This window comes from Emys orbicularis, chromosome 13 (genome assembly GCF_028017835.1).
Source record: "Emys orbicularis isolate rEmyOrb1 chromosome 13, rEmyOrb1.hap1, whole genome shotgun sequence".
Classification (NCBI taxonomy): Eukaryota; Metazoa; Chordata; order Testudines; family Emydidae; genus Emys; species Emys orbicularis.
Genome location: NC_088695.1, coordinates 17,761,515 through 17,777,136, shown reverse-complemented (window position 1 = coordinate 17,777,136; position 15,622 = coordinate 17,761,515). Strand labels below are relative to the sequence as shown.

General features: G+C 54.1%; 1 protein-coding gene across 1 annotated transcript; it reads right to left on the bottom strand.

Moving 5' to 3' along the window:
• Positions 1 to 8,723: 8,723 nt before the first annotated feature.
• Positions 8,724 to 13,008, bottom strand: LOC135887532 (zinc finger protein 883-like). Its single transcript, XM_065415262.1, has 5 exons — positions 12,921 to 13,008; positions 11,531 to 11,630; positions 9,651 to 10,623; positions 9,305 to 9,590; positions 8,724 to 9,220 (listed from the first exon to the last, which is right to left on the bottom strand). The coding sequence occupies exons 1-5, from the start codon at positions 13,006 to 13,008 to the stop codon at positions 8,724 to 8,726; spliced, it is 1,944 nt and encodes a 647-aa protein (XP_065271334.1).
• Positions 13,009 to 15,622: the final 2,614 nt, after the last annotated feature.

Sequence of the window (15,622 nt, the reverse complement as noted above, 5' to 3'; positions counted from 1 at the left end):
ACAAGTGATGCAATTACTGCGGCAGCTGTATGCTGACATCAGTTAGTCAACTTAATTTTGTAGCATAGACATGGTCTTATTCCCCTTCCCTCCAGGTATAGCTATTCCAGTATAAGTACTTTTATACTGAGGTCAGGTCTATACTACAATGTTTTGCCAGCATAGCTATGTTGGTCAGGGGTGTGAGAAAAAACAACAACCCAGGGTAGATGCAGCTATGCTGACAGAAGAGCGCTCCTGTTGACATGGCTAATGTCAAGGGGGGAGGTGGTGTTACTATGCCAAAAGAAAAACTGCTTCTGTTATCATATGCTGTGTCTACACTAGAGGATCTGCTGGTATATCTGTACTGGCAAAGCATTTGTAGCGTAGACAAGGCCTGATATAACTTTGTCCACATTGGTATAGATAAGATGGTACCAGGGCTAAAGTTGAAATTTTAAAGTGATTCAATTCAACCAATGAAGCTTTATGTATGGACACTCTGAATTTGGTTTAAACCTGTTTTACAATGGTTTACCTTGCACTGGCAAATTTTCAGGTGTAAGCTATGCTGATATAACCAGTTTTAAACCAAAGTAAGGTGGTTTACACCAATTCAGCAAATTTAGGTGTGGACACAAGCATAACGAAGTTGATACAAGTTGACTTAATGTTGTAGTGTAGACCAGGTTTAAACTGGCTTTTAAACCAAATTAAGTTAAACCAGTGCAACTTCTGCGTGTAGACATGATCTAAGAAATTAAGCGTCTTTTAAGGGTTAAAAAGTTATGACACTGACTTCTTTGAAAGTGCTTGGAGATCCACTGTGGAGAAAATACAAGGTAAGTGCAAAACATTACTGACTGCACCTTTCCGTTGGGGTTCTGAAGGCGCAGAGGGTCAGGTAGGTGCATGGTGATCCGGAGCAGTAGAGGGCATTTCCTGGCTGTAGAACTAAAGGGGCTCATGTCTGACTTTTCTGAGGTTCTTTAGCATGTTCAGAGGGGAGGCAGCCATGCCGCGTGTCCATGCGTCACTATCCTAGGTGGCCTTCACTACATAGAGCTTGTGTTGTGTGTTTATAGTAAAATCCCCAACTCTCCAGATTGCCACCCCCCATGTATTCAAAAACCATGAGTTGGGTCCCTCAAAAGTCACAAGTGGCTTAAAAAAAAAAAACCACCTTAAAAATAAATTCTGGGTTCTCTGTATTTGCTTTCTGAACCTTTAGGGGTTAATACGTTCAAGCTTTTCTCTGCAACACAGGGGACTGGATAATGACTTCTCTCTTTATAAAATGATTGCTGAGAGTTTCACATGACTCCAGGAGCTGGGGCTTTTAGACAATGACCAAATATCACAAGACCAGTGATAAAGATGTTGGCAACCCTGGAATTTACTCCCTGCCCCATTGCTGCAATTAGGGCCAGATTAAAAGCCGCCAGGGTCCTAGCCATGTCACCTGTGCCCCTCCCCACACTACAGCCCCACCTTACTTGGGATGCTAGCAGCAGAAGCTACCACCGCAAGAGCCAGCTGATGGAAGAGCCTCTGCCTCTCCTCTTTCAGCAGCCTATGTCTGCTGCTCCCTGCCTTCATGCAAGTGGAGATCTCACCTGGGCTTGACTCAAAGGATTCTCTCTGTAGGTGCCCCTGCTGAGCCACAATGGAGGGCAGCAGCACCCAGGGGCCCAACCCAGAGTCCCCCATTTGGCATTAGCAGTACGGGGCTCCCCCGAGCAGTCAAGTTTCAGAGTTAAAATTGGGATGGATAAGGCCCCCCACCTCCATCTCAGAGCAATTGGCTCAGGCTCTCTGCAAACTCAGGCAGACATCACCAGAGGGGTTACACTCTGGACACATTTTAAAGCTTAACCACCACAAAAAGTCTAGGAACCTTATTAAAAGAAAACTAAGTATGGGAGTCAGGGCCAGTAATGCCAAAGGGTAAAATTTTCAGAAAGTACCTATGAGATCCAGGAGTGACATAGTTATGTAAGAGCCTAAGTGACACAAAGTCAATGAATCACTTTTGCTGGTAGGACTTAGCCATCTAAGTCACTTAGCTTCACAGAGCCACAGGGTATGATCTATGCTCTGGCCTGTAACCAGTCCCGGAGAAGTGACCCTTTTAGCGTGCCAGGCCCCTAGCCTCACAGGGTATGTCGACACTGCAAAGAAAAACCTGCAGCGGCGAGTCTCAGGGCCTGGGTCGATGGACTGAAGTAACCACGTAGGTGTTCCCACCCAGGCTCCAAGACCCTCCCAAAGTCCGGGACTGCAACCCAAGCCTGAACATCTACAGTGCTATTTTTAGCCCCACAACCTGAGTCAATGGCCCCGGCCTCTGAGACTTGGCACCGCAGGTCTGTCTTGGGAAGGTAGATGTACCCCAAGATGGCCTTCAGGCACCAGCGCTCCCTGTCTCTGTCCATGGCTCCCTGCAGCCAATCCAACCCAGCCAGACTCCTGCAGGAGGTTTGGATCGGACCCCTTCAGGGCTCTCAGGGAGTATTTCCAGAGACACCAGGCAGCCTTTGCAAAACAAGGTCACCATTGATTAGGCCCTGGGTGTACAGAGTCAGAGAGCCCCTATGCTAGCCCAGAGAGAGGCAGAGTTCAACCCGGCCAGGGCCCCCTTCAGCCATGCAAGGCATCTTGTCTGGCTCTCACTCCCTCTCTGTCCCTTTGTCCTTGGATCCCAGCCACCTGCCCCCTTTGTTCTCCATCCAGTTGGGGCCTTTTCTCCACTTTCCTGCCAAAGGGTGTGTGTGGGGGGGGGGGGGGGATCTCTTTCCTCTGGGGTGCTGGTTGCGAACATCCTGGCCAGTGGGGTTCCCAGATCTTCCAATGAAGGAGCCACCTTTGAGGCTTCAGGCCAGCAGTGAGGAGAGCAACTCCTGAATACCTTTAAAAATCGGGGCCTAAGTCACTTTTGAAAATGGCACGTTTGAAAATGTCACCATAGGTCTTAATCCGGTTCTGAGTCCGATGGAGATGCAGTGAGCTCTGGAGGTCACTGCAAGGCAGCTGGTGTTCTTGTGTTAAAGCAATGAAAGCTTGTAGAGAAACCACGAGCATATTTTGAGTCAAATATCACATAGTACAGAAGCAGAGCCTGTTGTAAGCTCTCTGCAGCCGATAGCCCTGCTCCTCCACATGGCGTCTGCCTGCATCCTACAGCTGCTTTTGGCCCGGCTTGCCCAGGGCAGGTGGCTCTTTAAGGTGGGCTGAGCTGTGTTGTTATCAAAGGGTTGATCACAGGCAGGGCTGAGCAGGCAGTTGTCACAGAGAAGCGTGGGCTTTAGCAGGCATCTCCTCCAGGTTTGCAGAGCTGCCTGCTGCTAAACTGCCCATATCAGCATGACTTCCAGTGGCATAGCCCTTGGCTGCAGCCACAGACAGATGCTGCCGGCTGAGTGGCGTCCAAGCTCCCATCTGCCACCACTGAGTAGGCCATGGAGTTCTTAGCCAAGGCAGCCAATCACCTTCCAAACAACCCCATCAAGCTAATGTTCTCCAGGGCTGGTGTCTTATTGTGGTAGAGAACTCCAGTCACTTTGAGCACAGAGGCCCACCAGCCAACAGCTAGCCAGAGTGAGCCATCTTGTCTCATCCCATGTGGCTGGCTTTGGCGGTCTCCCACCTGAAGCTAGTTTATCCTTTCTTCTCTTTAGCTAAGAAGCAATCCATGGGGAAGGTGATTTTCTCCACTAAATAGCCGGGGTTTGTGTTCCTTCAACGAAACATTTTTTTCTGCAAAGTTGAAGCATTTCTGCAGCATCCTTCCCTGGCCAGATTGTGGCATTCACTCTGCTTGTCTACCTTCTGCTGCCTTTGCACCCCAAAATCCAAACACACACACACACACTCTAAAACACATTTGGTTCCTGTCCCATCCCCCTTTTGGCTCCTGTCTCCCTTTCCCAATAGTTCCCCCCCCCCCCAAATCATTTGGTTCACATCCCTCCTCCCCATATAATTTGGCTCCTGTTCTGTCTCCCCCCACCCCATACACCCCTGAAATAATTTGGCTTTATTGCCTCCCATACTCACACTCCTTTGTTGTTGTTATAGATTGTAAGCCCCTCAGGGCAGGGACCATATTTTTGTTTTGTGTTTGTACAGCGCCTGGCATGACAGTGTCCCGCTCCATGGATGGGGCTCCTAGGTGCTACGGTGTATCATGGTAGCCCCAAGAGACCACAACTGAAATCAGCTCCCCCCCGTGATTCCAGGGGCAGGTGATGGACCAGCAAAACATTCCCAGGTGCAGAACTGGGGGAAAGGGGGCAAGTTTTTTGGCTTTCCTAATTAGCTGCCCTAAGGGAGCCCTCCCCTTGCTGTACTAAGTGCCAATCTACCCCTGCTGGCACATAAGGCCCTCCCTTCCCAGGGGAACAGCCCCCTTCCCCTAGCAAAAGGGCCTGGCTCTCCTGCCACCCTCTCCCTCCTGCCTGCCGCACAACCAGAGCACAAACGGGGCTGGGAGGAGGTCAGGTCACTCCATCTGGCAGAGGTTGTGGGGGCATCACCCCCACACCCCTGACATAGCAACCCATTGGCTCCAGTTCCCCTCTTCAAACGCCCTACCAGAAATCATTCAGCACCAGCACCCCCCCTCACAAAAAATATTTGGCATCCCCCCGCAAAAACATCTCCCCACTACCACGCCCCCTCCCTTACCTGGAAAGAAGGTGGCATTCAGAGTGCCTGCAGCTGTGTAACAGCAGGAGAGACCAGCTCTTGTCCATCAGCATCCCCAGGGGTGAGAGAGTCTCCAGAGGTGGATAGAAGAGGGCTCTGGCTTCCCAGCTGCAGGATGTGCTGTGTTTCCAGTCAAAATGGAATTAGGATGAAATCTAGACACTGCATAAACATGGGACTAAACTCGCCTGATTCCTTTGCCGCTGAAATTTCTCTTGCACATCTGGTTCCTTGTACCCACTTTTGCACGGACCAATGGCAGCTGTGCACAGCAGCTGGCCGGGGCTGGGCTCGGCAGCAAAGTGGGCATGTGGAAAAAGGGGTTGATGAGCAAAATTAGCGGCACTTTTGAAAATCCAACCAGTTGTGTCCAGAGAGAAGCAATAAATAGACCCAGTCCCACCTTGCACAAAGCGGCACAGACACATACATGCACCCTAAAAGCACCAGCCATGCTCCCTGTAGTCACACATCATACGCACAGCAAGGTTGCCAACTTTCCCCATTTTAAGAGTTTCAAGCCGTGTGCCCAGCTCCTGGAATGCAGCGACTGTAGGAAAATCTTAAAAAAAAAAAAAAAAAAAATTCTAAGTAAGTTGCTAGCCCCGGTGGCTGCAGAAAAAAGCTTGAGAACATGACCCAAGTGTATAACCCAAGGGCTCAGAGACCAGAAGGGGAAGAAAAATGCCATTTTTAAAAATTCCAGGGTTTTTAAGACAATCTCCTGATTTTTTGAGGCTTCTCTCCTGCTTGTTTTGAATGCTTCTAGCTGGTGGCATGGCTAATCCACCACTGGTGACTCTGGAGAGCTGGGATCTATTCTTGGCTTTTCCCCAGGCCTGCTAGGTGACCTCAGGCAGGTTGCACTGTCGTGCCTCAGTTTCCCCATGTGTACAAGAGGGATAATGATATTGTCATGGAGTCACAAGGTCTGGTCTACGTTCCCCCCCCCCCCCCCAAACCATCACCAGACTCTGGGGAGTGACACCTTTCAGTGTGCAGGACCCACAGTTCCACGGGCCTCTGAGACTGAGTCTTTGGCAGTTCTGATCCCTGTCTCTCTACCCAGCAAATCCAGCTGAGCCCGATTCCTGCGGGAGGCTTGTATGGCAGCCCTTCAGGCACCAGGCTCTCAGAGTCCTGCAGAGACACAAGGAGCCTTTTCTAAACAAGGGAGCCATTTATTAGTCACCTGACACACCGGATCTGAAAGGCCTTGGGGCAGCAGAGAGAGGCAGAAATTATGCCAGTCCATCCTGGCCAAGCAAATGCCAAGAGCCAAGTTGCGATGGACTCCCTCCCTGTCTCCCCCTCCCCTTCATCTGCCCAGCTCACAGTTCCTGGGTCCCTCCAAAAGGGCAGCTCTTAGTCCAGTTCACACGTCCTGCCTGCTGGGATTTCCTGTTAGGCATTGATTGTTCAGTCCTTGGCGGGGTCTCACTTCGTCTTGCTGGATCCTCTGTTGATCTGGGTCAGTTTCAATCAGTTCCTCAATGACCCAGTCATTTCTCCTAGACAGCGAGGGGCTGCACACCCATCTCCTGCACTGTTCCAGGAGCAGCGTTAACCCTTTTGCACTCATGGGGTAGCAATGCAGCGTACCAAGGGAAACTGAGGCATGCCTAGGATTCATAGAAACATTACAGAAAATTCCCACTGATGACCGCCTTTGTATAATGCTTTGAGGTCTGCGGATGAGAAGCGCTAAGTAAGAGCTGGATATTATTGTTTGGGCTCTCACCACAGATGGATGCAGCAAAGACAAATACACTTCCTTCTGTCTCTCAACGCCCCTCCTCCACCACACACACCCTCCCTCTCTCTCCCTCCTGTTCTTTAAGATGAATGACTCCAGACACATTGAGTTTTGCTAAACTACATTCTACTTTATTACCCTCTAATCCAAAGCAAGGAAGTCAAAAGTTAAACCCTTGTCCCACCTCTGTGCCCGTGGCCCAACTCCACCCCCATGCCATTCCCAACCCATCTCTGTCCCAGGACCTACCTCCCTCAACAATAAACCAACCTTTCAGGCCCTTCCCTGAGACAAACAGCTCGAGCCAGTGACAAAAGCCAATGATCCGGCTGGGAGAACCCAGGTCCAAGGAGTCACCTGCTGTGGTAACTAGGAGACGTAGCGTTAGCCCCTTGTCTGCCAGCAGCTGTGCTCCCAGGAAAGAGGCGGATTCTGGCAGCTGAGCTGTCAGGGTTCCCAACTCCCTGTGGCCTCCTCACTGATGGACTCAGCCTGGCCTGTTTACTTTCCCAGCTTCCTTCTCTGCGCAGCCTCTTCCTCTCAGAAACCAGCAGACGCCCCCCCCTCTCCCACGCTGTTCCCTCCTCTTGGGGTGTCATTCGTAGCTCATTAGGATTCAAGGCCGCTTCCCCTGATACTCACAGGACATTTCCTGTCTGTCCCAGTGCAGCGAGTTCACAGTTCTCAGCTGGCTGGCTCTGAAGAGCAAACGCTGCCATTTCCCAGCATTGTTATCTTTGACCTTCACTCCCTGACTGTCTGACATCACTGCAGAGCTCAGGCAGTAACTTCCTTCCCCAGTTCAGTGCGTCTCCATCTCTAGCTGTGAGCATCGCTACTTAACCAACTGGCCTCAAGAGGCCAGAGAGGATTTTTCCATTGACACCCACCCAGGGAAGCACAGTCAGACCCAGCGTTAGTGCAACCAAAGATAACGGTAGAAAATATACTAGCTCAGCCTTTCTAACCATCCTTTGTCTAGCATGGGATGTGTCACGCAGAATCTAATGGGAGCAGTTAGAATGAGATGCCCGGAGGGGAAGGACAGTATAAACATGACACCCTAAAGCTAACAGAATGGAGGGGGAACTATATAAATGTGACCCCTCCCAGGCTAACAGAAAGTGGGGGGAACCATATAAATGTGACACCCCAAAGCTAATGCTATTGACATCAGATTCCCTGGGCCCACAAAAGCTGTTCTAGGCCTCCCGCAAAGGGGAGGGCCCGTGGAAACCAGCTGCTGCTCTGCACGGTGCTGGGAGAATTCATCCCCCTGGAGCAGGGAGCAAGGCAGAGTTCTGAGCCTTGCCTTTGGCATCCTGAAGGAGGGTCAGGTCCCATGGAGCGGGGCTTGTGCATCTGTGGCTCTAAGGCCAAATTTCATACCTTCGTCAGGCACTGGGTCACTGCCCCCCCCTTTAAATAGCTATAACAAGGCAGATTCCCAGCCACAGAGGCCCTTCGCTGTGCTTATTTCTCCAGGTGTCTCCAGCAGCAGGGAGTTCCACTGGTGAACCATGCGCCGCTCCAAAGTCATTCTGCTCCAGAGACAGATCCCCCTCCCCCGCCACTCTCTCTCTGGTTGTGTCTCCCCCAACCTCTGCTCCACATCCCCCACGCCTGCCTGCTCTGAGGTATCCCCCATTTCCTTCTGAGCCGGTGACAGTACAGAGGCAAATGGAGCGGAGCAGGTGGAAAAAGTCACATCGGGGGGGCGGCACCTCTGTAATCCCATCTCTATTCCACAGCCCATGATGCTAGATACCCCTCCGCCCTCGGCACACCCATACACTGCAAGCTCTATCTGCTTCCCATCCAACTCCCTGAACACTAAACACTCAGCCCCCCTCCCCCCGCTGCCCCCTCTGGTTCCTACACCCCCAGTCCCCAACTCTCATCCCCCCTGCTTGATGTCCCCCCCACCTCCCCCTCATCTAGTCCCTATCCCAGACCCAGCCCTCCACCCTTCTAGCTCTCATTTCCGCCTGGGTATGGGGTGGGTGGGGGGAACCCCCTGGCCCTATGGCATTCAGGGTGGGGGGGGGAAGGGGGTCTCAGCTACCAGGCGGCTCAAGGCCCATTTTCCTGCATCAGCAGTGAATAATGTTGCCAGTGCGAGGGGGGAAATTGCCACCCCCCCTACCCTCAAAGAATCCCCTGGCTGGGGGGAGAACATGCCAGTCCCCCACCCAGCCCCCTCCAGGGCAGGGGGTGTTTCTGGCTCACTCCAAAGACAGGGTTTCCCCCTCCCCCCCACACACCCTGCTTAGCCATGTTAGGAGCTGGGAGGAGGTTGCTGGGCCCAGCTCTCTGGAGAGGCAGCAGCACTGGCCTCCCCTTCCCCTGGTCTCCATGCGCCGGGAGCTGAGAGAGACTTGGTCGCCCAGGCCCGGGGGGTGGCAGTCGGGGAGGAGGAGGGGACAGGGCATTGGAAGTGGGTGGCAGGATCCTCAGCCCAGGCCTCGGGCGGTGGCGTGGTTGTCCCGGTCCTCCTCTCAGCCTCCCACCAGGTGGGCGGCAGCAGGGAGAGTGGGCTGTTGGTGCCGGCGGCGTGGAGTCTCTGGTGGGCCGCCAGGGCCGCGCTGAGGCTGAAGGCTTTGCCGCAGTCGGGACAGACGTGCCGTTTCTCTGCGCCGGCCTGGGCATGGGCCCGCTGGTGCCGGTTGCGGTGGGAGCTGCGGCCGAAGCGCTTGCCACAGTGGGCGCAAGGGAAGGGCTTTTCTCCGGTGTGGGTGAGCCGGTGCCGGTCGTAGTGCGAGCTCCAGGCGAAGCCTTTGCCACAGACGCTGCACTGGTAAGGCTTCTCACCCCGATGCAGCCGGCGGTGCCGCTCCAAGGCTGCGGCAGCGGTGAAACCTTTGCCACAGTCGGGGCACTGGTGAGGCCTCCCTTCCCGGGTGGCGTGGGTGCGCCGGTGAGCCAGCAGGGTGGAGCTGACGGCAAAGCTCTTGCCGCAGTCGCCACAGCGGTAGGGCCGCTCGCCGGTGTGGATGCGCCGGTGCCGCTCCAGGTGGGAGCTGACGGCGAAGGCCCGCCCGCACTCCCCGCACCGGTAGGGCTTTTCTCCCGTGTGGATGCGCCGGTGACGCTCCAGGTGTGAGATCCAGCCGAAACTCTTCCCGCAGGCCCCGCATGGGTACGGCTTGCCGGCAGCGCCGGTGTCACGGGCTGGCACCGGGTCCTCGGCAGGCTTTTCCCGGGCATGGGTGCGCCGGTGTTTGGCCAGGGCCGATCCCCAGCGGAAGCGGCGCTCGCAGTCCGGGCAGGCGTAGGGGCGCTCGCCCGTGTGCACGCGCTGGTGTTTGAGCAGGTTCGAGCTCTGGCTAAAGCATTTGCCGCACTGTTGGCAGCGGTGGGGCCGCTCAGGGCCACTCTCCTCAACCTGGTCGGGCCCCTCTACTACCCCGCCGCCATCCTGGGTCTGCGTCCCCTTGTGCTTGAAGCGCTGCGGGTCCGTCTGGTGGTTGAGGCGCTTACCGCAGTCGGCACATCTCTGAGGCGGGGGCGGGGCTTCCTCCTCGGCCTCCTCCTCCTCCACGGCCGCTGCGTGGGTGCGCATATGGCGGTCCAGGTGGGAGCTCCAGGCGAAGGCCCGGCCGCACTCCCCGCACTGAAAGGGCTTCTCTCCCGTGTGGATGCGCTGGTGCCGCTCCAGGTGGGAGCTCCAGGCGAAGGCCTTGCCGCAGACGCCGCACTCGTACGGCTTGCCGCCCAGGTGGCTCTTTTGGTGCCGGGCCAGGGCGTTGGGGTCGGCGAAGCTCTTGCCACACTGCGGGCAGCGGTTGGGCTTCTCGCCGCCCGGCGCATGGGTGCGCTGGTGGGTCAGCAGGGAGGAGCTGACGCTGAAGCGGCGCCCGCAGTCGGGGCAAGCGTAGGGGCGCTCCCCGGTGTGCACCCGCCGGTGGATGGTCAGGTCCGAACGCTGGATGAAGGTCTTGCCACAGTCGGGGCATTTGTGGGGCCTCTCGCCCGTGTGGATCTTCTGGTGCTTGGCCAGCGCCGACTTGTGGCTGAAGGTCTTGCCACACTCAGGGCAAGTGTTGGGGCTCTCCCCGCTGTTAGCCGGCAGCTTCTCCCCCGCCTCGGGGCTTTGGGGAGCCTTCCCAGCGCCGTCGGCTTTTTCCGAGGCCGGCTCCTCCGGGCTCGCTTGCTGGGGTTTCTCTTTTTCTTTCCCACTGGCAGTGCCATCTGCTGCTAGGGGAGAGAGACCCAGACACAAGTCATTCCCTGCACGGCGAGGGGAACAAACCACAACTGCCGAGGAGTGTTAGTGATGATAATGCAGCATTCAGGCCTCTATATTTGCCTGAGATAGATTTTTGGGTCTTGTTGGCCCATTTGGCTTTTGATATTTTTATATTCTTACTAATATGGGTGATCAAAGAACACTGTGTGTTACATCTGCCCACAAGCAGATGGGCAGGGGAGGTGGGGGGGAAGTGATAAGAAATAGCGCTAAAGTGTTGCTGGGTAGAGTGGGAGTGTAATATACGAGCCTACACTTGAAAACTGCCTCAAATCCTATCTCAAGGCAAGGTCAGGCAACCAGTCAGGAGGGGTGAAGGGATGGGGGGCGGGGCGGGAAGAGTATAAGAAACACTAACAGGCCAAAGACATGCCTGTCCCTGACCGAAGCATAACCTTACTCCCTACTCCTCCCATGGAGGTACAAAAGAGGTGGTACCGAAGCCCCAAGACCCTCCAAAAGGGCACATGACCATAAATTGTAAGGGGTGGGACCCAGGGTGTGCCCTACAGGTATAATTATGCCTGCTATGGAGGGGGAACGGGGACACTGGATAAAAAGGCTCTGCCGGCGTGCAGAGCTATGGATATGCTTGCCTGATTAACGCCAATAAACATCGCGTTGCCTGCACTTCAGACTTCTGGTCTTCTGCTTTCTGTCTGCCCTTAGCAGGGAGATCGAATGGCCAGCAGCCACATCTCCCCCCAAAACCCTACCCCAAAAGGAGGGGACCGATTCTGCCTCTGCATCCCATCCGGATGCTCCCGGGGCTCAGTCAGGGTTGGTGGGAAGCCATGCGTGACGTTGCAGGGATCCTCTCCTTCCTGGAGAGGGACTCACCTGCCCGGCCACCTCTGGGCATGTGGAGATCCAGGGCTGTCGGCTCATCCCCTCGGTCCAGTCGGGAGAGCAGGTCAGGCTTGGAAAGTGGAAATTCTGCTCGGGGACAAGGCGGGCGACAAAACAAGCAAGATCAGAGCGGGTTCGGCGTTGCCCCCGCCCCCCCGGCGCCTCCCTCGGCCTCAGTGGCCCCTCCCCAGAAGCCCCTGGGGCTCATGCTCTCTGCCATGACCAGGTCCTTAGTCCTTCTCCCCTCTGTGAGGGGCCTCGGCTCCTATCCACCTTCAACCTCTCTCCTCACCGCTCAAGACACCGAACGACATCACAGCCCATCAGAGAGGAGTCACATTTATACTAGTTTGTCCCCACCCTGTTACTCCTGCCCCTGTTAAATAGTCTGCTTTTCCCTTTCCCCACCCCAGAGGATCCCCTCTCACTCAGCCCTGCTATCTCACCCATCAATTCTCACCCCAAAGCTCCTCAAGGGAGACTTTTGTGCCCAGCCCCCACATGCTCACCCTCCCACCCAGATTCAGCCTCTCTTCGCTGCCTTTCCTAGTAACTCGGAGGGGCCTGGTCCCCCAACTCCTGGACATGTCCTCCTCACTCCCTCTGCTGCCTCCTCTGCAGGTACTCACCTCCTCCTCTCCCAGGACCCACCTCCTCCTCTCCCAGACCCTTCTGGCACGTGTCCTGTCCTGTTTTGCTGGCTTCTGCAGCCTTGCCTTTGGGAGATCCTTTTCCTCTGCCTTTGTCTCCCTCTGCTATCACTAGGGCCCTACCAAATTCAGGTCCATTCTGGTCAATTTCATGGCCATAGGAATTGAAAACTGGTAAATTTCACATTTGCAGATGTTTAAATCTGAAATTTCACCCTGTTGTAACCGTGGGGGTCCCGACCCAAAAGGGGATTGTGGAGGAGTCGCAAACCTGTTGTGTGTGTGTGTGTGTGTGTGTTTGGGGGGGTGATCCATGGGATTGCCACCCTCACTTCCGTGCTGCCTTCAGAGAGGGACTCTGAAGACAGCAACCAGGGAGCTTCCTGGAAGTGGGTCTGAGCTCTCCCCCTCCCCTCCCGAGCAGCTGTGCGGGGGTAGGACAAGTCCTGTCCCTCCCCAGGGCAGCTGGAGCTAGGGGCCCCCTGGCTGGGGCGCTCCTAGCAGCAAGGGGAGATCAGATTTCATGGGGAAGGGCTTATTTCCCAGTGTGAGACATGTTTTTCACAGCCGTGAAATCGGTAGTGTCCTAGCTACCACCATCCCTTGGGACCCACTGTCCCGTTCCCATGGCTTCATTCACCCCCCAGGAGGTAGATTCCCCAGCAAGGAAGACCCCTGAATGGGGCCACTCGCGGCTCCTTATGGAGAAGAGGAAGCGATTACTTACCAAGGGCCATCAGGGTTTCGTAGCTCTCCTGCATGACATCCCTGTACAGGGCCCTCTGCCGGGGGTCCAGCAGCACATACTGCTCCATGGTGAGACGCGGCTCCTGCCTCCTCCACCGGCCGCCGGCCTCTGCAACAACAAAACCTCCCCCGCTCAGCACCTGCCGCCCCAGCCGTAAGCCCGCCGGCGCAGGCACCGCAGGGCCAGGCTGCCCTCTGCCTCCTGGGCTGACTGTCATTCCCATATCCCCGCTTTTTAGAATCCCCTTGTTCCCTCCCCTATGCAGACCTGCTGTGCTTCTGCTACGCCCCTACCTCTTATTCCTGGGAGCACTCCGGGCTGCAGCATCAAATGCCTGGTTATTAATGGACTCTGTTGGTGTTACCCTGATTACAGCAGCTGGTGGCCCTGCATGAATCAGAACTTTATTGGAGATTGGCCTAAGGCAGCGGAATAAACTCTCTCAGGAAGTGAGGACCCTCAAACCTCCCCACCTTCTGCCGCCAGCGCAAAGCCCAGTTCTTGGACATGGCTTCTCCGACAAACATATAGCACTGGGGGAGGGGCATGAATATATATGTTTAAAATTGTGATTGCAAAGCAGGGCTTTGGAGCGGAGCCCGGAGCTGGAGCGCGGAGCAGCTCCGGAGCAGTGGAGCTGCAGGTTTTTGCCTGGAGCTGAGCCAGAGCACAGCTCCAAAGCCCTGTTGCAAAGTGCTCAAATGCGACGATAACGAAGGGCATGTAAGCGCCCGACCTTGACATGTAACCGAGCACAGCTGTGCAGAGTATGGAGGTTCCATGTCACAGAGGGTTTTGTGATTTCTAAACAGACCTACTTTCAGAGTCGGCACAAACACCGGACATTTCAAAATTGTCGGCGAAGGAAAATTCAAAAAAAAAAAAAATCGTTTTGGGGCGTTTGAAAGGTTTTGTTTTGACTCGTTTCATTATTATTTTGTGTTATATGATGGCACGTCTCACACACACATTTTAAAAATTCAAAATGAGTCATTTCAAAACACACAACAATCAAAACGTTTTGTTCCCTTTTTTCCCCCTGAAACAAATCAATCTGATGACAGAACTGCATATTCCGATGGCATAAGGTTTCCATCTAGGTGTCTCCAACCATCTCTAGAACTAAGGGGTGAAGTTTTCAGAAACAGCAAGGAGACCCAATTCCCAGTCATTTCAATGGGGCAGGAGCTGATACCAGGAGGCGTGGAGCAGGGGCAATGGGGAGTGTGGAGTCTCAGGAGAATGTGTTGGGGGGGGTCTCCCCTTCCTCCCCCATATCCAGGGGCTACTCTGTGCAGTTGACACAGGGGCTGGAGGGAAGCAGCTGTGCTTGCAAGACAGACCAGCTGATCTGGAAAAGTCTATGCTAACCAGCTTCAACTTCTCCATCCAGTGGCTACATCCTTCTGGCAGCCCCCATCATGGTCCCATCTTTGCTGTGTTCCAAGCCAGGAACAGACTCAGCCAAAGATGAGAATGGAAGGAGGGGAAGAGATCAGATCCCTTTCATCTACTGAGGGCATCGGACCCCTCACCCTCTCTTGGCTAGAAGCAGAAAGGTAAGATACCCACTCCTGGGTGGGGCTCAAACCTGCAACCTCTAGATCCAACAGCATGAGCTGCAATTGCCGGACCTAAGAGACCGATGGCATAAGGTCTCACCTATGCCATTGATGGTGGGCCCCACCATCAGGAGCCAGCTCTAAGCTCTATGTGTTTCTGTCACTAGAGGGGAGACGCATGTGTTATAGGTGTGTGTGGGGGGGGGGGGGGGGAGGGTAACTGAAAGGGAAGGGTAACTACAGTACTGCCAACCCCAAAACATTCAGGCCTCAACCAAAAAATAACGAGATTTAAAAATCATGATAAATACGGGGGGGAGGGTATTTTCTTCCTGGTTTTTGAGCCTATAGGGGTCACATTTTCAAGCGTCTCTGCAGTTTAGAAGGCTGGAAACTCATTGTTGTATTCTTGCGATTTTATCTCATGGCATTTGGTGCAGGAAATTTGGAGAAAAGGGCTTGGTTTAAATTTTTTCATAACTTCAGTCCTGAAACAGTGTGAGATTTTCAAGCAATATACAAAACACGGTCCTCTTTCACTGCCGCATGGCATTCAAGCCTCCATTTTGCCTGTCCCCAATGAAATGACCCTAATCCGTTGGCTAAATTTCAGCTCCACATGGACATCAAATTACAATAACAATAATCTCTCTTGAGCCCAATAATTAAGGGTACAAGGGTTCCCACAGCCTTGTGAAAGAGCCACGCGCAGAGAAAGGTCAGTAGCAGAATTTGAACACAGAACCTTCTGGCACCAAAGCACATATTTAAGCCTCTTGAACTAAAGGAGGAACTTCAGCAGCTGGTGCCAGTAATAGCCTCTTACCCTCTCGGAGGACAGAGGCTGTTGTGACACACACTTTATAAGGATCAAGAATAAAATCCCCACCTTCACTGCATGAATCTCCAGGTGAAATCCTACACAGGACCAAAGAGGTCCCTTCTGGCCATACAATCTAGGTCTTTAAGTGTGTTACAATTACCCCTGGAGGTGGATCATTTACATCTATGCAGGGTGGGAGCAAAAGTCAACCAGATCAGAATGTTGGAGCTTTTGCATTTGCTTGGCACGGATGCGACCAGGCTGCAACAAAGTGCGAGGCAGATGGAGAATTACGC